This window comes from Orcinus orca, chromosome X (genome assembly GCF_937001465.1).
Source record: "Orcinus orca chromosome X, mOrcOrc1.1, whole genome shotgun sequence".
Taxonomy (NCBI): Eukaryota; Metazoa; Chordata; class Mammalia; order Artiodactyla; family Delphinidae; genus Orcinus; species Orcinus orca.
Window position 1 is genome coordinate 97,171,987 of NC_064580.1, and position 25,968 is coordinate 97,197,954.

Below are 25,968 nucleotides of genomic sequence, written 5' to 3' on the forward strand. Positions count from 1 at the left end.
GGAGGAAGAGCTCAAGGAAAAAGGAGAGGAGTTTCCCTCCTAGCCTAACCCTAAAATGGGCAGATGACAAATTAAGTGTGGAAGCAAGTGAATGAAGTCTTCACATCCGTTCTGCTCTCAGGGATATGGTGGGAGGGAGGATGGTATCGTCTCCTGTTGGAAGGCCTGCCCTTGAACGATCTGGCCACTGTAGCTCTGGCCTTGAGTCCAATCTCAGAGGGGTTTCAAAATCATGTAACCCCTGATATCACACAAATACCCCTAAATAGGGACTAGAAAAGGGCCCCCTCTCCATTCTACCAGCCCCTCCCCCCCCCAGATGAATACAGCCAAGGGCTCTGCATCCATCAGACTTAAGCCTGGGCTCCGGTTGCAGGAAGTACCCCTCCTCCCACCCCCACCTCTAACCGCTCGCAAAGGAGTCTCTGCAGACACAGCCACTCTTGCCATCTCTCCTGTGCCACCAAATCAAGTCAAGACTGGTCAATTTATTAAACGTGAACTTTATTGTGGTTTGGATTATGTAAGGCAGTGTGGTGAAGGCACTGCAGAAGTTAGACTGAACAACATGGTAGGAAAAGGAGCGAGCTAAGAAAACTACAAAATGTTTTAAATGATCGCGTGCTGGACTAGACTAAGTACACTACAACTATGTCATTTCATTCGTCATTGCAGAAGCGTTGAAATATTCTAGGAAGTGGAGCTTGGGGGATGGGGAAAGGCTTCATGGAGGAGGTGGCATTTATGCTGGGCCTTGAAGGAGGGGTAGAATGTTGATAGAGGAGATGGAGGGAAGAACATTTCAGAATGGCTGACTCTAGAGAAAATTCTATAGAAGGACTGAAAAAACAAGAGGGCAAACAAACACCCCCAGGGAGTGAACGCTCCCAACTGGGAGAAAAGCCTGAGGGGTCTCAAGCCCCCCAGGTGGGGTCTTCAGTACCAACGATATTAGGAGGCACAGGACAACGGGCTTGTTTGTAAACCTAGCAGCAGCAGGAGGTTTCACATTTGCAGTCAGGGGCCCCAAACTGGCGAGACTCTGCCTGGATGGAGTCTCTCGTCCTTTTATCCTGCGTGGTCCTCATTCATCCTTCCTCTTGCCCGCTGACTGCCTGAACGGTAGTTCGTGTGCGCCCACGTGCGCGTGTGTGAGTGTAGGTGTGTGTGGATGCGTGGGGGACCGAGGCTTTGTCTCCCACTGCAGCTTCTTCCACTTTTCCCTCTTGTGGCACACAGCTGGCTTCCATGGAGCTGGAGCTCGGGCCCTTCCCACTGTCTGAGCCTCACGGAACTCCAGCTCTTGATTAAGCACCTAGGAAGCTTCCTCAACATGAAGGTAAAACCTACCGTGGGGGGTGACTTGGGTCAGGGCAGGACTACACTTTCCAGAGGTGGTGGGTGGTGGCGGTGGTGATGGCGGTGCCGGCGGTAAGGGCTGGGGATGTATAAACAGGCTGTGGCTGCTGGGTAAAAGGCTGCTGGGACACCTGTAGTGTTCAGTCAGGAGCTGGGATGTCAGGCTAGACCTGCTTGGCCTTGATCACCCCTCCGCCTTCCTCAACATGCCCTACAGGGGAGACATTTTGGGCACCTGAAAACAGCTAAGACATCGGTAGGGTATCCAGGCTGTTGTCGTTGTCCTGCATGAATCTCACCCCCGGAAGCCCCAGAGATCTTTCCTTGGCCAACATCTGTCTGATCTCCAGATAGGACTGTCACCTCCCCCTGTCCAGCTGCTGGAGGTATATAGGTTACGTAGCTACTTACGCTACTCGGATGGGGAGGTACGGGGAACTTATCAGAAGAAAGGCAAAGTTAATTACTGTGAATTTCTTTCTTTCAAAAGATTATGAATCCTAGATGAGATCTAGCATCTGACAGAAAATAAAAGGATGGGAAAGCTCTGTCAGGATTCCCTGGAGCTGGAGATTTAGAGCTCAGTGAGATCATCACTGGAAATAACCTTGAAGCTGATGTGGCCTTGTTTAACTTTGGCAGTTGGGCCACCCTTCTTACGCAGGTACAGGGACTTCAGATCACGGCAGTCACTGGGGTCAGCATCCAGAGTGACCTGCCCCAAGAACTGATCACAGAACTTTCGTCTGTTCCAGACCTGCAGAGACAAGTCAAGAAAGTGAAGATGAGCAACCCTCTGTAACATTGGACTTTGCCGAGTGGCATCTAGAACCTAATGCCGGGCTTTGAAAAGTCTGTTTAAAAACCAAGGGACTGTATTTCCTGATACCTCTCTGGCTAAGGGGAAAGTACCTCAAAGAGGAGAGACGCAAAGCCACCAGTCAGAGTTCAGAATCAACCCTGATCTATGAGATGGCCGCCGAAAGGCAGCTGGTCAGAAGCATTAAGTCAGAAAAACGGCCAAACCACAGTGCTCCATTCTGAGCAGCAGGGCGAGGGTCATGTGAATTGGCATATACTTCCCCACATGGGATTTACAGTACCTGTGTTAACATGTGTGTCTGCCAGCATGCGGGCTTCTGCCCACAATGAAAGAACAGAGGAGAGGAGATTTAGGATGGAGATTCATGAGGAAGCCAGTGATTGTGCCTGGTGGGAGGTGTCTTCCAGTACAAAACAAACAGACAAAAAACCAGGATAGGGCTTCCCTGGTGGCGCAGTGGTTGAGAGTCCGCCTGCCGATGCGGGGGACGTGTGTTCGTGCCCCGGTCCGGGAAGATCCCACATGCCGCGGAGCGGCTGGGCCCGTGGGCCATGGCCGCTGAGCCTGCGCGTCCGGAGCCTGTGTTCCGCAGCGGGAGAGGCCACAGCAGTGAGAGGCCCGCGTACCGCAAAAAAAACCCAAAACAAACAAACAAACAAAACAGGATAAGCCTTGCTCCGTATCCTAGACATCTGTGAGGCACTTGGGATCATCCAGTATCTGGTACTGAATATGAGCCACGTGAGGGTCCCTGTTCACATCCTTACCTGCACTATAATAGGAATGTCAGTGGTCCTTCTGTAGAAAATGGCCTGGGTGTCAAAAATGGCATGAACAGTATTCTTTTGGACAGGAGAACGGACTTCCTCCTTTCCACACTTGATGACCAAATATGGGTTTACAGCTGGAACAAAGTAACATTTATTTTTAACACAGTGATTAAAAGTCCTCTTTCTAGCTAGTCAAGACACAATTTCACTAAGTCTATTCTGGGACTTTTAGCATCACACCTGGGTACTAGAATGACCTAGGACTTTGGTTCCTATTTCCCTTTTCTTTTCTATACTTTATATAGGGATATAGAAATGAATATTAGATAGGCCCTTGCCCCAAGACTTTTATATCCCATTTTCTCTTTTTTTTAATTGAAGTACAGTTGATTTACAACATGGTGTTAATTTCTGCTGTACAGCAAAGGGATTCAGTTATACACATATACATTCTTTTTAAAATATTCTTTTCCATTATGGTTTATCACAGGATATTGAATATAGTTCCCTGTGCTATAGAGTAGGCCCTTGTTGTTTATATATATATCCCATTTTCCTACCACGGTTGACAGCCATTCTGACTTTTCTACACGGAAAACGCCACTGGAGAGAATCATGTGTGACCATCTTTTCTAACCATATATGCAATAAATGAAACTGATTTTGCTTTCCCAGACACCCTGCAGTTCTTACTTTCATTGGCATACTTCTTCTCCAGGCCCTCGGCACTGTGCACTGTGATCTGGGTGACAACCTTGGGGTAGCCACGAGCCAGATTCCAGCAGGACATCTTGGGCATGTCCAGAGTCAGCTCCCTGGAACATCAAAAAGAAGACACGTCATCCATGACGAAGGCCCTTTGATGAGGAGATAGGCTCGCCAAAGCAGACCCTGTTGTTGAAAAACACGAAATGCCAAGTGACCTAGCCCATTCCTCCTCCGACATGGCTTATATTTTATGAGTATGTTTTCCTTTCCCCTTGCTTTAAGGCCCAGCAGATAAAGATCAGAGTAGGCAGGGCTGGGGTGAAAAGGTAGCTTTGGTGACCCAGCACTCAGAACGTAATAGAGGAGCAGTGAGGAGTGCCAGCTGTTTAAGAGAAGAGTCAGCCAGAGAACAGAAGATAAAATATAAGTGGAAAAGCTTAGGCTATAGGCCTGTTCTCCTTAAATGGCAGCTCAAAGCGCTGAAGCTCTGACCTCCGCAGGGAACTTCTCACAACCCACACCACTTTGAGAAATCTTTCTCCTGCCATCACTGCAGTTAAATCTGACTTGCATAAGTTGTCCCTTTGAGTGTCCACCTAGGGGGAGAGGGCCAAGAGGGTTAGGACTGGAGGCAAAGCACAGAATGGGAGTTGGCAGGGCTGGCCAAGGAAACGGCACCTGAGCTGGACGGGCACTTCAGAGAAGATTCTCAAGAGAAACTCGCTGGTGCGGCCATGCTGGAACATAGTTGGGACAAGCACGTAGTTGCCCTTCTTCAGGTACTTGCTCAGAAACACGGTGCGCGTGTCAATATAAGTGGAGGTCCCCGCACGCTCCTGGATGTACAGGTGGTGGAGGCGGAATTTGCGGTTCATCTCCACCTGGAAATGCAAGAGAAGGAGATGCTCCATTGCGCTCAGATCATAGTTTTTGCGTTTGAAGAGCCTAGCTCTTCTACTTTCTTTATCCCTCGACCTTTCTTAATTCCCCTAACCCCAGGCCGTCCTAATTTTGACACTGTTTGCCATCATTCTCTCTGCTCCAAAGGCCCATTCTTACCTTGAAGAGCTCAAAGCCGATGATGTAATTGTCGGGTCTTCCCATGCGGCGGTAAGTGCGCAGGTCTTTTTGCTGCAGAGACATGATGACCTTGTGCCCATCCTCGGGCACAGTGAAGATGTACTAAGGGAAAGAGGCCAGCAAGGAGCTTAGTTAGCACTTCTGTTTCAGATGAGCCAGCTCAAATTTCAGGGAAGAAAACTCTACCTTGCGAAGCAGAGACCTGGGTCATGTTCTGGGCTTCGCCATTGACTTGCTAAATGCACATTCTAATGTTTGCTTCTCCCTATGGCATTCAGCATGTGTTGAGAGAGCCAACTTCATACCTAGGCCTTTGATGCCAAAGGGGGTATGCTTTGTTTTAATAAGTTCTTGGTAGGATCTTGGGTTTTTTAAAATTGTCCCCTTGTGGGCTTCCCTGGTGGCACAGTGGTTAAGAATCCGCCTGCCAATGTAGGGGACACGGGTTCAAGCCCTGGTCTGGGAAGATCCCACATTCCATGGAGCAACTGGGCCCGTGTGCCACAACTACTGAGCCTGCGCTCTAGAGCTCGCGAGCCACAACTACTGAAGCCCGCATGCCTAGAGCCCGTGCTCCGCAACAAGAGATGCCACCGCAATGAGAAGCCCGCGCACCACAAAGAAGAGTAGCCCCAGCTGGCCGCAGCTAGAGAAAGCCCGCACACAGCAACGAAGACCCAACGCAGCCGAAAATAAATAAATACATAGAAATTTTTTAAATCTTATAAACTGTCCCCTTGTTTTTAAAAGCTGTACACAGGAAAATTTGAGAATCGACAAAGACAGAAAGCATCCTTGCTTGACTTAACCTGACACTGCAGCATTCCCCAAGGCTAGCCTCCTATTGCCAGCCCAGATGTGTGACTTGTGGAAGGGGCCGGATCCATTTCCTTGGTGAATTGATGTTTTGCTATCACCATTTTAAGGATGCTGCAGTCCTTTTCTAGAGACTTCCCAAACATCATCTGCGGAATCATGGTGCCATTGGGAAGTAAGACTAAAAGACATCAGATTTCTCTCGCTCTCCCCCAAACCTCCCACCAAGAAACAGGAAACAGATACTTTTTTTTTAATGACCCAGGGAACAGTGTATTATAATAAAAGTTGTAATGTCTAAAAAAAAAAAAAAGAAAAGAAAAGAAACAGGAAACAGATGCAGAAACATGCGCTCACGAGGCCCCCGTCAGTTCATCCTGCACAGACACTTAAACAGTGAAGCCAAAAAGCCCATTTCCCCAGTTTGGTATATGTTCCTGATAGTTAAAGCATTTCTAGGGCTGTAAATGAAGGGGGGTGGCAATAGGAGCTTTCTTTTCTTTAGGGGCAATTAAGGTGGAAGGAATGGAGAAAACTATGAGTTAAGTAAATCAGCCCACCAGCTTTAGTATCCTTCAAAGTGGCTGGCCAATGAAGCTCATGGAAAGAAAAGACACACTCGTGTAAGGCTGCAATACAGTCAGAAGTCTTGTCTCCTGTGGTTAGCTCATCAGCACATTTGCAGATAAAACCATCAAGGTTATTATAGGTTCAGGCTTTGGATGTTCGGATTTTTTGCTTTGGGGTGTGCCTGGGCTTGACCTCTAATGTGTCATCTGGAAAAGCATTGTAATGGGAGATGGATGGAACGGGGTCACTGACAGGGTAGTGATTCAAATCCTGAGAAGAATGACCTGGTATTCTAGATGAGAAAAGGGAGGCCTAATGATGGGGTTCAGAAAAATCACCTGCATGAGAAAGAGGACACATATAGTAAATGCGTACCCAAGAGAGCAATTAGGCAGTAAAGAAATGAAAAGAATTGAGAAAACGTCAGGGAGCAGGTCCTTTCTCTCTAATGTGGGACCATCACAAGGAAGCAGGGAGTGTCAAAGCATACCCAGCAATATGGTCAGGAGAGAGGCAGCCAGAGGAGATGGCTTGGATTTGATAATGTCACCAAGTCACGTCTCTACAAAGAGACACAGTCTGCTTTACAGGCATCTGAGCCAATCCCTATGCATCTTGGTTGATGAATATTACACAATAGCTGCAAATGGGAGAACTGATGTCAAAGAAACACTCCAAGGTGAGACCTGGCTTCCTATTGCCTTGGTAACTTGAAGGCAAAGAAAAAGAATTTGCTTTAAACCTGGGGATTCTGCAGGAAGGTATCACGGTTGTTATAGCAGCCTCCTGAACGGTTCATCAGCGGGTCATCATCCACAGTCCAGCATCCCACCACCGATTCCAGCTCCTTGCGGCCAAAAATAGGGTTGTTCACATTGCGGCAGACATTCAGTTCATGGAAGTTGCGGCAAAAGTCCTCCAGGCTCATCCTGAATGGAAGGAAAGAAATGAAGATGATACTTAATACCTACCCCTGCAGTTCCATGTGGAAGCCCCAATTCCCTTTAGCACAGAAAACCTCTACTCACCAAAACTCTCCATCATCAGACATAACAAGCCCCAGGTTCTTGCGATCTGCTGCAGTCAGTTGCTGCCACTCTTCAGAACTAAAGGCAAATGAACAAAGGGATAAGCCATTATGTTTGCCATTGACTTCCTGCAGTAAGCAGGATGCCAAAGGAACAGAATACATGAGGACTGGGACAGTTTTGTCTCACCACCAGCTAAGTCACAGGCCCCATGTCCGAGAAGGACCCACAGATGTCACTAAGTATTGACAGCCCACTAGCAGTCTGGAGGGATGGGATTGGGAGAAGGTATAGGGCTTTGGGGATGCAGCAATCAAAGTGGAAAGCCACTCACATCTCACTCCAGGGCCCACTCCATTCTTGTCTTCCCAAAGGGTTCCTCAGACGAATCATGTACAGCTTCTCCGTACTGAAGACCTCCACGAGTCTTTCTCCAAGACGAATCTTGCGAATATCAGTCATGGTGTACGTATGGCCCTTCAGTAGACCCCAATCAGTTTCGACTTCTTGTTCCTCCTGATTGGGAAACTGAGAGCAAAGAAAGATACATAAGGGCACAAGAATTGGGAGATCCAAGGCTTGGCTCTTCCTCTTCTTTGACTGGTTTACCCGAGTATGGTTGAAACTAGTTCTCTTATGCAGATAGAAATTTGATCCTGCCGCCTAACTTGACACAAAGCAAGCCAAGGAAAGGAAATAAAGAATTTAATATAACAACTCAAACAATTCAAACGACCCACGGTAGTACATTGATGTGAAGAGCATTGAAATTTGTTGGGGTTGGGGTTGGTTAATTCTTTGAGCAAACAGCTATAACCGCCACACCCAGGAGCAGAGGCAGGAGGAATCATTTAGCAGAGACTATTTCCATCAGCTCGGATGCTACATCGGCCTCCAGCCAGATGACTGGTACAAAAGGAAAATAGGTTAAAGCTCCTTAGCCTCTGCGCCAGGGCTCAGTGCCTATCGTTAGCTTTCCGAGTTTCATAATGACTTGTCCTGGATCTCCAGGGTAAGGGTGATGTTCTCCACTAAATGTCACGGTCTCCTCTGCCGGAAGTGAGCGAAGAGTGGTTTTGGTGAGTACAAACCTCAATGGAGCAACAGATCAGACCTCCTTTGGTAAATGTTTTGTACAGTTCTCCAAACAGCTTGTACTTCTCCTCAACGAGCTCAGTGTATCTTCCCTTCTGCATGTCAACAGTTTCAGCCAATGTGCCAGTGAAGTCCACGATGATATCAGTAGTGGTCAGACCATCGAGGGCTTCATAACACCCAAGCAGCCTGGGGGCAAATATGCAAAGTTATCTTTGTAAAAGTATTTTTCCAGGTCAAGGACATCTTGTCCCCCCAAGTTAAAACAGTCCTTGCCCAGCCAGCCTTTACTGGCTAGCTTTCCTCTAGGTACAAAATGAGAGATATTTTGAGAATATAGTCACATTTCTAGGTTTAGGCTATGTTATCTAGGACGGTCCATGCAGAAACTTCTTTCTACAGGTAAATATTAGAAACGGAGAAAATCTGCGGCCATAATGCCATGTGATCTGTAGATCAGCAGCAGGAAGAGGGCACCTGGGAGCAGTAAGGGCTTAATGGAAACTGGGACAGCTGATTTCTTTCTCATCTAGAATTAGGGAGGGCCATTCCCAGGTGCAAAACAATGCCTTGGATCTGATTGATATCCTACCCAATTTAAAGCCCAAGGCTAAGCTGGGAGAGCATGAGTTCCCAAGGATGAATGTGACCTTCCTTTCCTTGTGTAGCCTGACCGCTGACTGGCCAACCCCCCTCCTTACTTGGCATAAGCTTTTTCCAACAGAGCATTCCAAAACTCATTCATGGAGGTGGAGAAGGAGAAAACGAGATCTCCATTGATGGTGGGCAGCAAGTCATCAATCACCACCTCGGTCCATTCTCCAAAATGCCAGAAACGGAAGCGAAATATCCCAGCATATTTATCTAGTTTTCGAGGGTCCCATTCCTGTTCCTTATGGTTGGGAATTGTCTGGAAGTATAAGAACATTCAATCAACTGTTATTCACCAGACCATATCCAAATATTGAGATTACAATTGACTTCTGACAAATCCCATGTGGCGACAGGAAGCACACCAAATACATTTGGTTTGGGTCTAGGTAGGAAGTCCCTGGTAGGGCATTTTTTTCTGCAATTTTTGCTCCCCCAGTTCAGTTTTGCTGAGGATAGTATTACCATGCTTGCCCTGAATACACACAGGGTGACTGGGGGCAGCAAGTTATGGGTTAAATTATTTACCACAGTTAATCTACAAACTCGATCATGAGAAACTGTCTACACAAACATATTCGTGGTTGCATACTTAACCACATAAACAAAGGCATTTTAAAAAGCAAAATCAATCAAAACACAAGGTCCCCTGTGGTTTCAGTTTTCAAAGGTTCATCCTAGAGAGTTCGTGCAGATTCTATAGACTATAGATTTTATTCACACCTTGAATAAAATTATATTTGGGAAAGTCTCCTTTTTAAATACAATTACACATTCATCTTCGAAAATTGTTATTTTCTGAAGAAAATGCTCTAATTTTTCCCAGGTCAACACTTCATTGCCTTGAACTCTGCCTAAATGCCAAAGGGATTTTTGTACTCTTATAATTTATTAGAACCTTTTCAAGGATCTAGTTCCACCTTTCTCACCTTTTCTTTTGTTCACATCTGTCAGTGACTTCCTGGCCCCCAGTGGCTTTTTACCCCAGTAGGTACTGAGAATGCAAGTATGCAGAGCTACTGAGTCAAAGTACTGCAAGTGACAAAAGATCACCTAATATGTGCGACAAAGCAAATAGAGTAAAATGTTAATGGTAGAATCTAGGTGAGTAAATGGGTGTTGACTGTAAAATTCTTTCAACTTTCTGTATTTGTGAAAATTCTCATAATAAAATTGAGGGAAATCACCTTCAATCATGAATACTTCTGACTTCAGGGATTAAACAATCTGAGACAGTTATGAGCTGACTTTTCCTAAAGTTACTAAAGAAGACAAGAAGGTGGAAACCGAGGGAGGTCAGTACCTTTGTCCAGTGAGACTCCTGAACAGCCAGACAGGAAAACGCAGAGACCATTGGCTTGTGCCCCAGTCTCCCTTGGGTCAGCTGGTGGTTACTGATATTGCCCACAATCAGACGGGGGTCATCGCAGATGTCCTGTGGATACAACAGTTGGTTCTAAGAGCCTGGGAAGTGTTCCCCACGGATCAGTGTGAGCCCAGCTAGGCAGGACAGACTTCACAGATGAGGTAAGGTGGAAAGATTACCAGGACTTCCTCAGGTAGGAGAAAGGAAAGGTTGGGGGGTTGTGGAAACAAACACAAAGCAGTAGCTCATCAAGACACAGGAAAAAGGGTCACGTGGGAAGGCGGCAGGAGAAATGGAAGGAGAGGATGCGACTGAGACAGGATGAGACGTGCTGGTGGGAGCCCTCAGACATAGCTATCATTGAGGTTTAGAGAGTTTTCACTGCAGCAGTGAGTTTGTAAAGAGAGAACGAGGGATTAGCACATTACATTCTGAACCTATTTGTCAGGATGAGATTTTCTGAAGCGCCTGTGCTCAGATGGGTGATTGCACTTAAAAGACAAGGCCTGATAGAGGTGGACATTAATGCTTCTCCCTCTCCAGAAAAATGAGTTAGGAGACCTTATACATGAAGCCCTTTCCTAACATAAAGCAAAGGCAACAGCGGTGTCCACGCAACAAGATTTCCCCACATCTTTGGATGAATACAGATGGCAGCAGCACTAACAGCAGGTGGTAATAGACCGCGTCTAGGAGCACTTCAACAGATACTCTTTTCCCACAGGGGATGTTCAGAACCTGGACAGAGTGGAGCAAGTATTTGTTTGAGGCGTATGTGTGTGTCTTTCCCCAACATATCATTAGCTGTGCCATTCCCACTGCAAGTAGGAAAATGAGGCCCAAATAATACAATTCCAGCACAATGTAATGGAGGAATTTTCAAAGTATAATCAGTGCCTAAAGGAAGGATCCCCAAAATTTCCCTGGTGGTAGACAAAATAATTTGAATAGTGGTGGTAATGTTCACGCTGAAGGCTTAAGAATGACTAGAGTTAGCAGTTGGACAAGGGAGAGGGATGGAGGTGTAAGGAGTAGAGAGACAGTCATGGACAGAGGTATAGTCACATACGTGACACCACATAATTGAAGACACGTTTGCGTGACTCAGAGTATCAGCCCTTGCAGAGTTCAAAGGCAGGAAATACCAATGAAGTCTTGGGTAGATGGAGACAGCTTCATGGAGGAGGCCGTTGGCCAGTACCTTGACATTTTGCTTACCCAGCAGAAATAAATCCTAGTCTCAAATGGAAAGAAAATCTAGACATATATCCTTTAAAAAATTATTAAATAGAGACAGCTATATTTTTCTGGTTCTCAAACCTCTTTTTTTTAATGGACATAATTCTCCTTGATGAAGGGTCTGGTCTACAGAATGAAACATTCCATATATTCTTTAAAAGCCAAAATAACTCTGGAAAGGAATAGGCATTCTGGGCAAGGACAAGTCCAAACTGAAGATTAATTGGTCATTCCTTTGCCAAAAGGAGAGTTAGGTGGGTTGCCGTCAGCTTTGGTTTTCTGGTCTTTTTTTTTTTTTTTTAGATGCATGTCTGGTGTCTCATTACTTTTTTGTCTTAGTAGAAGACTTCTATCTTACTAAATTTTTTCATGCGTTGGGAGCTGCCTGTTTTTTCATTTATTGAACATAAAGCAGGTGTGTTGGGTGGATTCAGTCCTGATATCCTTTCTCTTCTGATTGTTTCTTTGCCCTTTCTAAGATGAGACGAAATACAGTTTTTCCTTTCTGAGTCAGGCGTTACCATTTTATTTGTAGCAAGATGTAAAGTTATACAGTGATTTCTGGGACTTAGATGATGCATATAATAGTTTCCAAGCATGAAAAAACAATAAAGTGAACATTGATATGTGGAAAAGTGTGTTTTTAGATTATTGAGGCAAATTATTTGCTGGTTTTATGTAGAGTTATTAGTGGTTGGAGTTACATAAGTGTCTTGATTTTCCACAAGGCTTTAATTCACAGCAGGGATCTAGGCTCAGCAAACACTTTTGGCATGTCAACTTCTATTTAAGACCTAAAGGATCATGTAAATAAGCAAAAAGACATGGAAACAGAACTCAAATTGAGGAACTGGATAATTATTCTCCTGTCGACTAACGTGAATGTGATTTTATATATATATATATATATATATATATATATATATATATATATATAGTGTGTGTGTGTGTGTGTGTGTGTGTGTGTGTGTGTGTGTGTGTGTAAAGCTGTGTGTAATCATGGGAGAATATACATTTGGGCAAAAAAAACACCTTATTTTCCATTTCCTCTCATAAACTGGCCCATGCCCCAGTTTTACTTCACCACTCTTCATACATGATAGATGGCTATTTAACAATGTGTTTTTAAAAATGAGTTAACAGTCCATAGACTGTCAAACCTGGAAGGAATTTAGAGACTATTTTGTCAACCTGTTTATTTCACAAATGAGGAAACAGGCACAGAGAAGGGCAGTAACTTGCCTCTCCTGTCATTTAGCTAGTTAGTAGACCTAGGACTAAAGTTTTAGGTTCTTCAGTTAGAGAAGGAACCTCTAGACATCAGCTGGTTCATCCTTTTGCCTTTAAGTTGATCAATGGTCACCATGCAAAGGATAATACCGTGAAGCTCTTCAGGGGTGGAGATGCAACTCATTGTCTCAGTCATCCATCCCAGTGTTTTATGTCTCTTTGCTTAATGCTCACCTAAAAGCTCTCCATCATTCTGGAAGACTGGCTTAACTCATGTCTTAGCTTTTGGTTCTAGGCTAGATATCACCAATGTGCTTTAATCTCCTCAGTTTCATCCACTAAATATGAATCAAACTCTTATGTATGTCAGCACCGTGATGTGAAGCACGGGAGAACATTTTTATTAAGCCACATTTTTTTTTTACCTCTTTAAGGAAGTGAAAGACTAGAAATAGCTAAGGAGGTAGAAAGGGTAACGGGTAATGAGCCAATGCAAATCTAACAGCCAAATGGACTTTTTGGTGACAAATTTGAAAACAATGAAATGGATATTTATTGAATTTTCCCCTAGATTTAGACAACTGGCTATAATTCCTGCAGGGGTGAGGAAGCAAGGCTGGAGACATTTTCCTGTAAGTCAAAGCTGGGATGCAGAGTGCAGATGGGACATTTCAGCCCAAGCTCTGCTGAAATGGTAGGGAGTGGAGTTGGAGGAGAAGTCACAGCTCACATAGTCACGTATTTGGGTGGCTTGAGAGGTAGGGAAGATTGCTGAACCTCTAATGGTTCCCAGCTGTGTTGGCCTAGTCGATGTGATCCTTAAACTGGGCTGTTTGTCAAGGCAAAATAATTTCTTGGGGGAAAACACACAACTAGGAAGTCAAGCACCAAGAGTAAATCCAGGAATGGTCTCTGCAGACCCCTATCCCTGAGCCAAAGCCTTCTACTGATACAAGCAAAGCAGCATCTCTAGGAAGTATGTTCTCTTAGCTGAGCATTGAGAGATCCTCCTATTGTCCTTACCTCATCTCCTTTCCCAGAGACCTCTGGGTGGGGGGAGGGAGGCATACAGTTATAAGCCTTGGAGCCCCACGCATGTCACTCTATGTGGCTCTCTTCGCACCTACCACATCCACATATTTAGCAATTTTTTTTTTTTTACACAGGTGAAATTTGCTGACAATAAACATTGAGGTCCAGGGTAAACCTCAAGAACCACAGTAAAATGAAAGGCTGCCTAGAAAACCAGCAGCCAGAAGAGTGGAGGCATTTCAAAAGTGCTATGGGCAGTCTAGCAGTCCCATGGGGATGAGGACAGTGTGGACACTTACAAGTGAGGCCAGCCCTGCAGTAGGTACATTAGGACTAAGTCCAAGGCTCTAAGTCGTCCCAGAAGGCCCAGGGCTGCCATCCAGGGCCTAAGGGCTTTATCAGCTAGTCCAAGCAACCATTATCTTATCCTTAGAAAATCGTACCATCTCCAGACACGGCATTTATAGGTGGACCTCGGCTCAGGGACCGATGTTGAACCACCTGCACAAGGAGTCAACTTTACTTGCTGGGGAGTTTTGCTTCTGCATGACGATCTTGTCATTGGTAAAACATTCTCTTCCTTCCTAACCCCTCCAAGGAAAACTCAATATGGAACCATAGAATAATATCTTAAGCCCAACTTCCACTTCCAAACTGGACAAGCAAGTCACTACAGAATTATCTTCTTCTTTAAACCTTCAGACTTCTGCAAGGAGACTCCAGGTGTAAATCCCAAACTGCTTTATTGGGAAAAATGTATATATCCGTGCAATGGAATACAGTTCAGCGATAAAAAGAAACATACACGCTGCCACATGGATGGTCCTTGAAAATCATGCTCATCTCAAGAAGCCAGTTACTTTTATGATTCCATTTTAAGTGAAATGTCCAGAATAAGCGAATCTAGACAGAAACCGAAAGTACATTACTGGTTGCCTGCGACCGGGGGGAGGAGGGGTTTACTCCCTGTAAATGTGTACAAGGGGTTGTATTGGGATGATGCAACTGGTCTAAAACTGGATTGTGGTGATGTTTGCACAACTCGGTAAATTTATTTTAAAAAATCATGGCTTTGTATACTTAAAGCAGCTGAGTTTTATGGTGTATAAATTGTACTTCGATAAAGCTGCTAGCGTTTTTTAAATCCAGAATCTAAAATAAATAGGACAGATGGCAAGAGTATTGGCCTATTCAACTCTTTTCGATTGTGTCAACAGAGAAAAACACTTAGGACCATTCACGTGGAGGCACATGATCTCTGGGAAGAAAAAGAAATTCATGAACAGTCTAGGCCAAAACTACTCTACAGAGGTGTCCCATTCAGCTGGGTGTTGGAAATTTCTATTCGCACAAAGAGAGAAATATTTCCTCCTTTAACGGGGTCCCTCATATGCAATCTCTCTCTGCTTCTAATGTCCCCTCTCAACCGATCCCTCCCATTCCTCCCACCTTTGCTTTAATCCAGAACCTCATCGGCCTCTTCTCACCCAAGGTAGTGAAAAGACCTGGGCAAGGGCCATGGTAGTGGAGGCTGAACTCAGAACTTGACCAGGAGAGCTGCCAGATCTTGTGCAGGTGCCCTGGCTTCCTCCACAGCTGGCTGTGCAATCCCCGAAAGGCCTTGCTCCATTTTAGCAGGAGAATAGCTGTGTCTGACTCGAAGACACGATTGTAGCTGGGTACGACTCAGTCAGGAAAAAAGCCAGAGGCGGGTAGGAGGGGAGAGTCGCTGGAAAAGAGATTTTCTGTGGGAATTTGGTGGCTAGATTTCAGCCTAAAAATCCTACCTGCCGTCTTAGGATCACACTGTAACTCAGGGGAACTCAGCTCTTAGAATCTGCTAAGACTTTATATGTTGAAGGTCCAGGAGGACAGGAAAGCCCAGGAGGACAGGTATCAGGCAATATAGCTGTGTACCCAGGAAGCTAGGCCGGTAGCTGGGGTCATTGGACCAATGGAGGTGTTAAGGGGAAGGATCTTCCTCTGAAAGGTATGGGCAGATGAAGCGGCACCGAACAATTGCAAAACACTCTCATAATCCCTGCCTCTCTAAAGCGGCTCCTTAGGGTGCAGCAGGGGAGTGGCAAGTGGGAAGAGGGGAGCTCGATCCTGCCCTAGGATGGTGGCGCTGGACCGCAGTTGGTTGGTTTGATTAGCAGTGGTGTTTACAGACACGGAGGCTTTGCAACCCAGGAGGGAAAGAGACAGAAAATATCTGGTTAATCGTGCTTCTTCCATTTTAGAGACTTCAGAAACGAGCCCTGTTTGAGTATGAGGCGAGGTGGCATGCCAGGGGACAAGATGTCTGTAAGCTTCCCTGAAGATGAGGATCTCAACCTTGCCAGTGAGGCAGGTGAGTCCAACGACCCATCTGGTCTTCCTGAGCCAATTTAGAGAGGCCGTCTCTTGGCTTTCCTGATGGGAGGCCAGAGAACTTTGACGTGGTTCTTGCCCCTAGGCTTGGCCTCCACTCTGGCTGGAGAGGAATCTCCGGCTTTTAGAAGAGACTCAGATGGTGGTCCGGAACGTTGTTTTTCCCCCTACTCCCCACAAGAGTCCCCCGCCCCAACTGCTCCAATCCACCATGATCTCCTTTTCTTCAAAACCCTCTATGATTTACTGGCTATATGCCTGAAAATAGCATTTCCTCTGTGGAGCAGTAATTTCTTATTTAACTCTTCGATAGCTCGATATCCATCTCGTCAGCTGGAATGGGAATCCCTCACCCCAGGCCTCGTCTGTATCTTGCACAGAGGCTGCCATAGAGTAAGCGCTCGATGAATGCTTCTCAACTGACTCTCTCTTTGGGCCTAATTAAGACTAAGCTCAGAGTATGCTCTCAAAAGGGAGAGTCTGGATCAATTAATGGGTGTACAGCATCAACGCAGTGAGGGGGAATGTGAGAACTTACTGGAGGGAAGCTACCTATTTTACCAAAAGAGACACGAGCAAATCTATCTCCCTGACATGGCAGCATGGTAGAGTAAAAACTAATACAGGCTTTGGAGTCAAACCTGGATTCAAATCCCAGCTTGTTAGTAGTCTGACCCTGGGAAAATTCTTACCTTCCCTCTGAGACACAGTTTCCTCATCAATAAAATGAACATAGTATCTACCTTTATTTTTCACACCAGGATAAAAGAATTACATCAAAGTGGTTTTTAAAGATACCTACCTTACTAAGCTATAGCAAATTAGGATGAAATGAAAAAATGTATAGAAAACTCCAAACACAGTATCTGGGCCCATAGTAGGCATGCCCTAAATGCTTCTGCCTTGTTCTACCCCATTCACTCTCTCTTTCTGACACTCCCTCACCTTGGAAGGGGTATCGCTTGCCTCAGAGGCAAGATGGATTATTGCAGTGGTTACTAAGTTTTTTTCCTTCCCTGCTAATTCATCTAGGACTCAATCCACAGAATTTGGAAGATGAAGGCAAAGGACAAAAGACTGAGCCAAGATGGGGGAGGGAGGATGTGTCTAAAGGCGGGCCAATACAGGAAGCACTGTCGGCTTGGTTCACATCAGGAGAATGGCTTCACGTTGGCTTGCGATTTTACTGCCCATCAGATCTCCTGCCACCTCGTCCAGGACCTCACCCCCATCCATTATTCCTTCTTTCTTCTGTGTCTTTAACCTCTCCTTTACTATTTCCGCCTTAGCCTATACATATGTTCAAGTCTGTCCTATTTGTAAAAGACACCCTCCCCCAGAAAACCCCCCTCGATTCCCTGCCTTCTTTTCAGCTACTTCTGCCCTATCGATCTCCTTTCTTTCATAGCCAACCATCAACAAAGAGTGGCGGCCCTCATTATCACCATCCATTCATAAGAGTGGCTCCCAAGCAGCATATTTCTATTTTCTCCATGCATTTGTTTTCCAGATTTGTATTGCAGGTCAGTGATCTACAGGGATGTCAACGACTGGAGGCACAGAAACTGAGCAGCAGTGTCATCTTCCTTCTGATGGAGAGAACTTCTGCAACTCTTATATTCTCCGCGACTATCATACTTTATGGGCAAAAATGGAGACATGCCTTCTGAGTCACATAGAAAACAAGAGCCTTGACGCGACCCATGTATCTTGGCACCCCCTGGTGGCAACCTACATAAACCGAGGTAGCTCTTGTAAGAACTCCCTTCAGGAGTTCAAGCTGTGGAAATTGTTCATTGAAGAAAGCGAACCTTGAGTTGCTGACTGAGATGGTTAATAGTGCATAAAAAAGGTACATCGTGAAATAGGATCAGAAGGTTTTCAGGATATGGTGAAAGTCCAAGAATTTGCATTTCATAACAGCCCTTGATGGCTTATATACCTGGTCACCCACTTTGGGAAGGAGTCCAGGTTGAATATCCTTCTATCTAGTCGTACCCTTTAGATATAACCAGGTTACTGTCTATTCTCCAGATTCCAACATCCTATCATTTTGTACATCGACCTCCCACTCATGTAGAGACACAACATACAGATGTTCCACAGAGAACCACAGTAACTATGAATAGGCGGTGAAAGATATACAATCTTACTTGGATCCCACTTTGCTAATTGTGGGAGAATACAGACGATGGTATCCAAAGAGCAGCAAAGAAGTCTCCCTCCCCCAATTCAAACTCCATCTTGTTGAGTTTATTTCATTTATGCTCACCATATAAGTTTTTCTCTTCAATGGTCTGAGATTATCTTGAAGTTGCTGTCATAGGTAACTCAGTAAAGAAACAAGCGTATAGTTGCTTTCTGAGTTACCGTATTTACTCAAATGAACTTCCAAAAGAAAACAAGCATGGTATATCTCTTTTTTGTTCTTTCTAAATGACTAAATCTGATAAAATGTGACTAAAATTCAAGATTCCTCAAGTTAGAACCAGAAGCACAAATCCATAAAACTTCCCATTTTAAAGCTGTCTGCTGGGAATTCTTAGGGCAGTGAAAATATTCGGATACCATAATTATGGTTATATGTCATTATACATTTGTCCAAACCCATAGAATGTACAACACTAGGAGTGAACTCTAATGTAAATTATGAACTTTGTGTGATTATGATGCGTCAGTGTAAATTCACCAGTTGTAACAGAGGTACCACGCTGAGAGGTGGCATTTGATAATGGGAGAGGCTCTGTATGTCTGGGGACAGGGAATACATGGGAAATCTCTATACCTTCCTCTTAATTTTGCTGTGCTCTAAAAATATAAAAAGGATATTATGCTATAAAAAAATAAATAAAGTTGTCTGCTAAACGGGTCTATACGCAGTGGGCTGTGTGAGTGAAATAGTGGACCAAGTAGATTTATGATGAAAGAGATCAAGAGGGAAACAGAAATTGAAACAACAAAGTTACCTGGGGACGTTTCCACACCACCTTCCCAGGAAGCAGTCGGTTGTAGAAAAGTGAATCATTCTCAGGCAAAAAGGTTGGATCACAGAAAAGTCTACCATCCCTGATGCATTCCTGCTTCAGTTCCTGGTACTTCTGGTTTTTGAAGAGCTTCAGAGGAGGACCCATAATGTCAAACTATGTCTAGAATGAGAAAATTGTTGTTATTGAAGGAAGAAGTTCTCAAGTCTTTTAAAGATTCCCTGAGATTAGACAAACAGTTGTCATCCCAGTGATTTATTCCCAGAGCTGGGCACCTCAGTTTTAGCTTTAAAGGAAAAGTCACCATTTTCAGGGAAAGAAGGGCCCAGGGTCTGCAGCAAATTCGTTTGGGGGTTGGGATAAGACATCTAAACCATTTCTGGGTCTCAGTTTCCTCATCTGCCAAATGGGGTAATATGGGCCTTAACAATCTTATTGGAAAAATAGATAATAAACGTTAAGATTGCTAGTTAAACGTGAGTCATTATAATTTAAAGGGCAATCTTCCATCTTCCACTGGCAGGGAGGAGTTCAAGCACAGAAAAATTCTAAATTTGAAGAGAAAAGGGGAAAATCGCTTTACTACATTCAGAATAATTTGGTGCCCTGAAGGGCCACACACTTTGTGCTTGAGGAGAGAAGCAGCCCCTTTCGCTTCTAACAAGCCCTTTTACACAATTCCTTCCCTTTTATCATTAAAGAGGTTTGCGTTTTTATTACTGGCCAGGAAGACTAATGCAAGAAACAGAGCTCAGCAGATGGCCTCCGAAGACAAGGAAAGATAGAAAGATTGTATGTGTCTGTCTTCTTCAAAGTGTAGTGTGCAATCATCGGCCCACTATAAAAGGCAGACTCCGAAATTCAGTTACACCAATTAGGTGGATTCTTATCCCACGTCAATACACTGTTGCTTTCTTTTCTTAAAAAAAAACACAACGAAACAACTCTCACATGGCTATACAGAGAATTAATATAGTGGCTCTTCAGGCAATGTCTATCAGAGTGCCCCACACTCAAATGCCCCTGACAACTGGTTTTTATGAGGATAATTTGAAAGGTAAATTTGATTTTAAACAGCTTTGGGGTGATAATAGGGTTTTCAATGACTTTGCTTGATTCACAAAGATAGATTTGTAATGATTTTAATGATCTTCTGATGACAGTCAATGGTAAATAGAAGGGAGCTGTAAAATCTATATGCACCAAGTATATCAAAAATATATTTTAAGGATAACGGTGTCTATATTCTATGATTACATGAGGGTTGAAACAAAAAATCTGGCTAAGGTCAGAGTGTCTGCTAAAAAATGGATGAAATTTTAAAAAAAGGCTAATTAATTAGCACGTTAAAGAATATCTGTGTAGGTAACACAGCTCAAAACTCAGTTAATAATGAGGCAGTTGCTAGTTTATAAAAAGTGTAATATTAATCAGACCTGTCTACTATCTTACTTCCTGTTCCTTTAGTATTACATTGAAATGCCTTACCGGTAAAGAAGTCTCCCCATTTGAAAACCATAAAAAAATGTAATTCGATGTTATTTGCAACCTACAATATATGTAAACAAACTTACCCTTTCTCTGAATCCAAGGAATAAGAAGCTGGAAATAACCAGTTTTTCCATAGCCTCGTTTATTGGCAATTGTTTTTCAAATGGAAGGCTACAGGAAACTGCAAGTACTGAAATGCTTTCAGTCATCAGTTTTAAGTCTGTCCACGGGTTTTAAATATTAACGTGTATTTCACTGTGTTTGAAGTTGTGGACAGTATCAGTAATAGTTTTCCATTAAGCAGCATCAGAGCCAATCTGAACGTATGCCCAGGCTCCTTTCTGGGGCCTTTTACAAATGGACCCCAATTTTTACATGTGCTCAAACTTACAACAAATCCTACCGTGCCTCTTGCTTTTCCTGGAAGGTTGGGTGGATTGCCAGAGGCCGGGGACTGCAAATGGGGGATCGTCTGGGACAATTAGGATATTTAGTTTCCCAGAGCCTCCTAGTTCCTGAACATTTTGGATAAGTGAGCATTTCCTGTTCTTGGGAAGGCCCGCTGCTGCTGCCAGTCTACCTTGTTACCTAGTCAAATGGAGAGGCAGGCAAGGAATCCCTATTATATAGGGATTATTATATAATAGGGATTCCCTGCAAAGGGAATCCCTATTATATAAAGAGGTCTGTCTACAGATAGAAACAGCATCAATTGAGAAGAAAATCAAGTTTGATTTTCAAAACCGGTATGATTCCAGTCGACTTTATCAGAGACAGAATGTACAGCTGGTGCAGATAATTCAAGCTTTTTGGGTGAGGGCACACGCATTTTGGGGGCACACAGAAAATAAGGAATAGCGAGCAATAGCTTCAACTTTGAGAGGCATTCGTTAGAGCACAATTGCTGTCCCACGCCCCGTCGGACTTGCAGAGTAGAATTGCCCCCGATTTCTGACTAGGTAGCAGAAAACTATATTCCATTTGCTGTGACCTTGGTTTCTTTGCGCCTCAATTTTCTCAACAGGGGAGTGGGGTTATTTATCTTGCCCTCCTTACACTGTGGCTCTCCCTAATGAGATGGTTAGTGTACAGGTGTTTCGAATAAGCAGAAAGGGCTCCATAAGTGCAAGGTACGCACTGTAAGCCCTCGCACTGCCTGGCACAGAGCTAGGTACCCAGCCACTGTTCAGGAAATAGTTGTGGAATGGATGAATGTCTTATGTAGAAAATGAATGTTTGTGTAGCAATTTATTGTTTGAAGGGTACATTTCAGCTCATGTTCTCTTCATGGCAGCCACGTTCTGTAGATGTTATCTGTGCCCTTCATTTTGTATCTCCAGAAACGGCAGCTCAGACAAGGGGCAGCTAGAAAATGGCGGAGCTGACTCAAAGCCTGGTCTGTGTTAACACCCGATTTAGTGTACAGCTTTCTATCACACCACACTGCTTCTTTTGCTCACTGCCTTCTTAAAGAAGGGATTTTTTTTTTTTTAGCTCAAATGAGGAAAACCCTCCAAAGCAAACATGATACCTAACTTGGAGGCATTCTGCCTAGAATTCATTGCCGTGGTAGATATTGAAAAGGTTCTTTATTTCCATGGTTTGATGAGCATGGGAGAATCCAAACACTTCACATCTCAGGGTTCATCAGTTAAGTCTCAGAAAACTTTCGGAAACTCAGAAATTTGTCTTGGGTTTGTCATCAACAACTTGCCCTGTCAGGGTATAGGAGAGTGGAGAAGGGAATGTTCCTTCTTTGCTATCTTATTGTACCCAGCTGGGAAGACAAGAGAGCCTTTAGGTTAAAGACCACATATAGGAAAGTCAGTAAACAGAAGCAAAGCTGGGGTTTTGAGTATCAACCAAAGAAGGCCTCCAGCTAACAAAGGGAACATGCACATTTAAGAAGGGGGACCTTGTGTCCTGAGGGCTAGTATCATGGGTGGTTGGGTGAAAAAGAGTGTGCAGTTTTGTATTGAGACAATGGTCTTAAGAAGTACTGTTTGAGTGGGGATCCTTCATCCAGAGAGAATGAAGAAGGCCGTGTGAACCAAAGCTAGTGGGAGGGGTGGCTCCAGGGTGTGGTGAGTTAGGAGTTGCCAGGGAAAGTTGAGGGAGCCTGCCACGTGGAACACGAGGCCACAGTTAGGAGAGGGGGCTTTTGCTACTCACCGGACTAGAAAGTTTGGGAAGCTGGACAAAGTCTTAAGAGGAAAATCACTTGTTCTTTGCCTGTGGGTCAGCCTTAGAGTAGAAACCAGATTTTGCTCTTAAAAATGAAAGCTGCCTCAGTTTACTCAAGAGAATTATGATCTGATAAGAGGAAATCCAGTCTGTGGTTTACAACCTGCTTTCCATTGCGGTGAGTGGGAGGGCAGGGGACGGCGTTTAAGGGGGAGAGAGGGAGAGAACAGGGCCCCCGAGAGTGTTGTTCCTGGCTGGTTTCTCCTTTTCCCCAGTTTCCCCCTTGTATTCTACTTGGGGCAAAATCGGACGTCAAAGCAATTGGGAGTTTGCAGAGCAAAGTGAATACAGAAGACTTAACTCTGGCCCGGCATGAAGTAGCGGCCACTTTCACCACAGTCAGGGGTCTCTATCCTCACCCCTGGGGGTGGTGTGAGGAGAGAAACGGGGCTTGGAGAAGGAGAAGTAATCAAAATTCAGCATCCACATTTTACCCAGAGAAGAGTTGCTTTCCACGTCTACACAGGTAGAAGCATGGCCACACCTTAGAGAATGCATCTACCAAGGAACGTATGGTTCTTCAGATTCAAATTGTTGGCCAGATATTCTGAGGTCCGAAAGGGACCACAAAAGTCCTCTGATCCAGCCTTATATAGAACACATCTACTCTGCCCAGAGAGAAGACCCTGTTCAAAGAAATTCCAAGAAAAAGAGTGCACAATTCCCTTTAATTCCATTGTTGCAGAACTCTATCAAAAAATGAAAAGCAATTCAAAATCATGAAAAGAGCACACATAGTCAGGAGATCCAGTCCCAAATACCATCATTTAGTGTAGATAACATCTCTGTCCCTCAGTTTCCCCATAAGAGCAATGGGAATAAAATGGCTGCCCCATATACACCTCAGGGTGTTATTGGGGAGATCTAACAAAATTAGGAATGTGAACATGCCTTTTAACTATTAAGGATAAGACCAATATAGGGCAGTAGTATTAGGAAGCGCTCGTTCTAAGCAAGTTAAATCCCTTTTCTGTCCTTAGTGGAAAATGAGGAGATTTGATCACATACTTTAAGTAAGACACACACAAACATTTGAAAGACCAATATAAAATGGCCCCTCTGCCATTCAGTACCTCCTCTCTCTTCCACCTCTCCATTTTGGCTGACTTGCCTCACTACCCCTTTTATTTTTCCCTCTTGGCTGGAATAAGCCCATCCTATAAGTCTAATTTTATAGCCCTGCGAAAATCTAATTCCAGTTTTTCTAGAATGTTACATTGGATGGACTCTTAGAGATAGATCACTTAGTCCAATTCCTTGCTTTTACAGGAAGGTGAAGGGACTTGTCCAAGGTTGCACAGTTAGTGACAGAGCTAGCGCTAAAACCTGGACCTCCTGACTCGTTTTACCACAATTAAAAAAAAAAGCTGGGGGAGCATGCCAACACAAAACCTCAAGACATTGCTTTTGAAAATTCTTATTGTCCTCTTCTTACAAGAATGCACTTAGGAGTTTTGTTTTTGAATTGCTGTCAGAAGGTGAGATGATTTCAAATCAAGGCTAATCAAAGAAACACTGTTTTGGGGTCACAAAGGGGCTTTTTCTGCTTTTAATTTAGGGACTGAAAACTCCCAAGGATACGGAAAGCCTGCTTTTTAACCTATTCCTGACTACACAAGTGTTTAGACTTCTGCCTCGCCTGCTAAGGACTCTAAGGATAAATAAAGAATGCTATTCAAATCCAAAGTATTCATAAACGCACATGCGCGTCTGTGCACACACACTCACATACACACAAACTGCAAGAGGAATGCAAGTTAATTAGCCGTCCCCCGTAGAATCTTTTCCTAAATTCCTTCAGACTATAAAATGTCCTTAATTTCACAACAAATATTAGCAAATGAGGCATTAGTCAAATTTCAATAAAAACATTAATTACAAACCAGGATGCTTTATCCTGAAGCCAGAAGTGACTGTCAGGATGGCAGAATTTGTTTAATTTTCCTATGTGCTTGTCACCATATTTCAAGCTCCAAATCCTCAGAACCAATTTTTAAGTGCAATGCTCCAATCCTTTTGCCACCGCGTTCTCACCCCAGCCTGCTCTGGTCAAGTAGTCCAGCTAAGCCCCCAGAACAATGTAGTTGCGGTAGGGACGGATAGAGCCCCCAGCTGCAAATCTAAGTTTACACCAATGCAAGAATCAGAGAAAAACAAAACCAGGCCAGCCAGGGGCTGATCATGAAATAGCCAAGATCAACCTGTCACCAGGACAGGAAGATCCCGGCTCTGCAGACAGGACAGACTCTGCTGCCATTCCCTCCTGTGCAACAGTGTACCACCTATGGACCCCACTTCCAAGGCTTAAAGACCTTTTGCACACAGTGTGGCTCCAAGATTCTGCCTGCATTTCAACAATTTGCCTACAATTGCGGGTCAGCAGAAGCTAGAATAAAGCCCTGAAAATGGGGATTCTCCCCCCCTCACACTCGCCTCCCAGGTTTGTCCTTCCTTACCAGGTATTTTAAGTAACAGGAGACCAAAAAACAAAACAAAACAAAACCCTAGCAGATATCACCAGAAAAGTCTCATGGCCAGACAACCACAATTACCCCTTGCCCCCCCCCCAAATAAGCAATCCAAAATTCCATTAGTTTCGAAGTTTCCAAACTGCTATTACGCACACACATTCTATCCAGACAAACCATAAAATGATAGCTGCGGAGTTTACCTATAAAGTGCAAGTTCCTTCATTTCATTTAGACTCTAAGTTATCCAGCAAATAAAATTGCAGGATGAGTTTGCGAATGTCCTCTCTCCTCACCTGAGTTATCCAAGGAGCCTTGTTGCTGCTGCTGCTGCTGCCGCCGCTGCCGCTGCCGCTGCTCTTAGCCAGGTAACCCCTACAAAGTCTGTTCAGTCAGTGCGGCTGAACAAAGATTCTGGCTTTCTTAACCTGAAAACTATTTGGGCTGTACCAAGCTCTGCTCACAGGGGGAGGTGCCTTGCAGAAAATTCAGGAGCCTTTGCCCCGCCTAGCAGTCAGAAACTGATCCAGAGTCATGAGGAAAATCTGGAAAGCACCCCTACCAGATGTGCAGACGGGATGCCCACTCCAGACCCACCCACCAGCAAACTGAAAAACCCAGGAAAACACGTCCCAAAGCTC

The 25,968-nt window shown here is 44.4% G+C and overlaps 1 protein-coding gene across 1 annotated transcript; it reads right to left on the bottom strand.

The window, feature by feature from the left end:
• Positions 1 to 485: 485 nt before the first annotated feature.
• CAPN6 (calpain 6) lies at positions 486 to 25,768 on the bottom strand. The gene is made up of 13 exons (XM_004281544.4): positions 25,624 to 25,768; positions 19,107 to 19,286; positions 10,204 to 10,335; positions 8,951 to 9,159; positions 8,246 to 8,438; positions 7,489 to 7,682; positions 7,155 to 7,232; positions 6,869 to 7,055; positions 4,720 to 4,842; positions 4,339 to 4,541; positions 3,646 to 3,767; positions 2,950 to 3,086; positions 486 to 2,116 (listed from the first exon to the last, which is right to left on the bottom strand). Exons 2-13 carry the CDS (start codon positions 19,269 to 19,271, stop codon positions 1,934 to 1,936), a joined length of 1,926 nt encoding a protein of 641 aa, XP_004281592.1. The 5' UTR covers positions 19,272 to 19,286; positions 25,624 to 25,768; the 3' UTR covers positions 486 to 1,933.
• Positions 25,769 to 25,968: the final 200 nt, after the last annotated feature.

Coding starts and splice junctions, on each gene's coding strand:
- CAPN6 (XM_004281544.4), bottom strand. CDS start 19,271: ATGGGTCCTCCTCTGAAGCTCTTCAAAAACCAGAAGTACCAGGAACTG. Junction 10,336..19,106: donor TGGTGTGGAAACGTCCCCAG/GTAACTTTGTTG, acceptor TTGTATCCACAG/GACATCTGCGATGACCCCCG. Junction 7,233..7,488: donor AGTGGGCCCTGGAGTGAGAT/GTGAGTGGCTTT, acceptor ATTTGCCTTTAG/TTCTGAAGAGTGGCAGCAAC.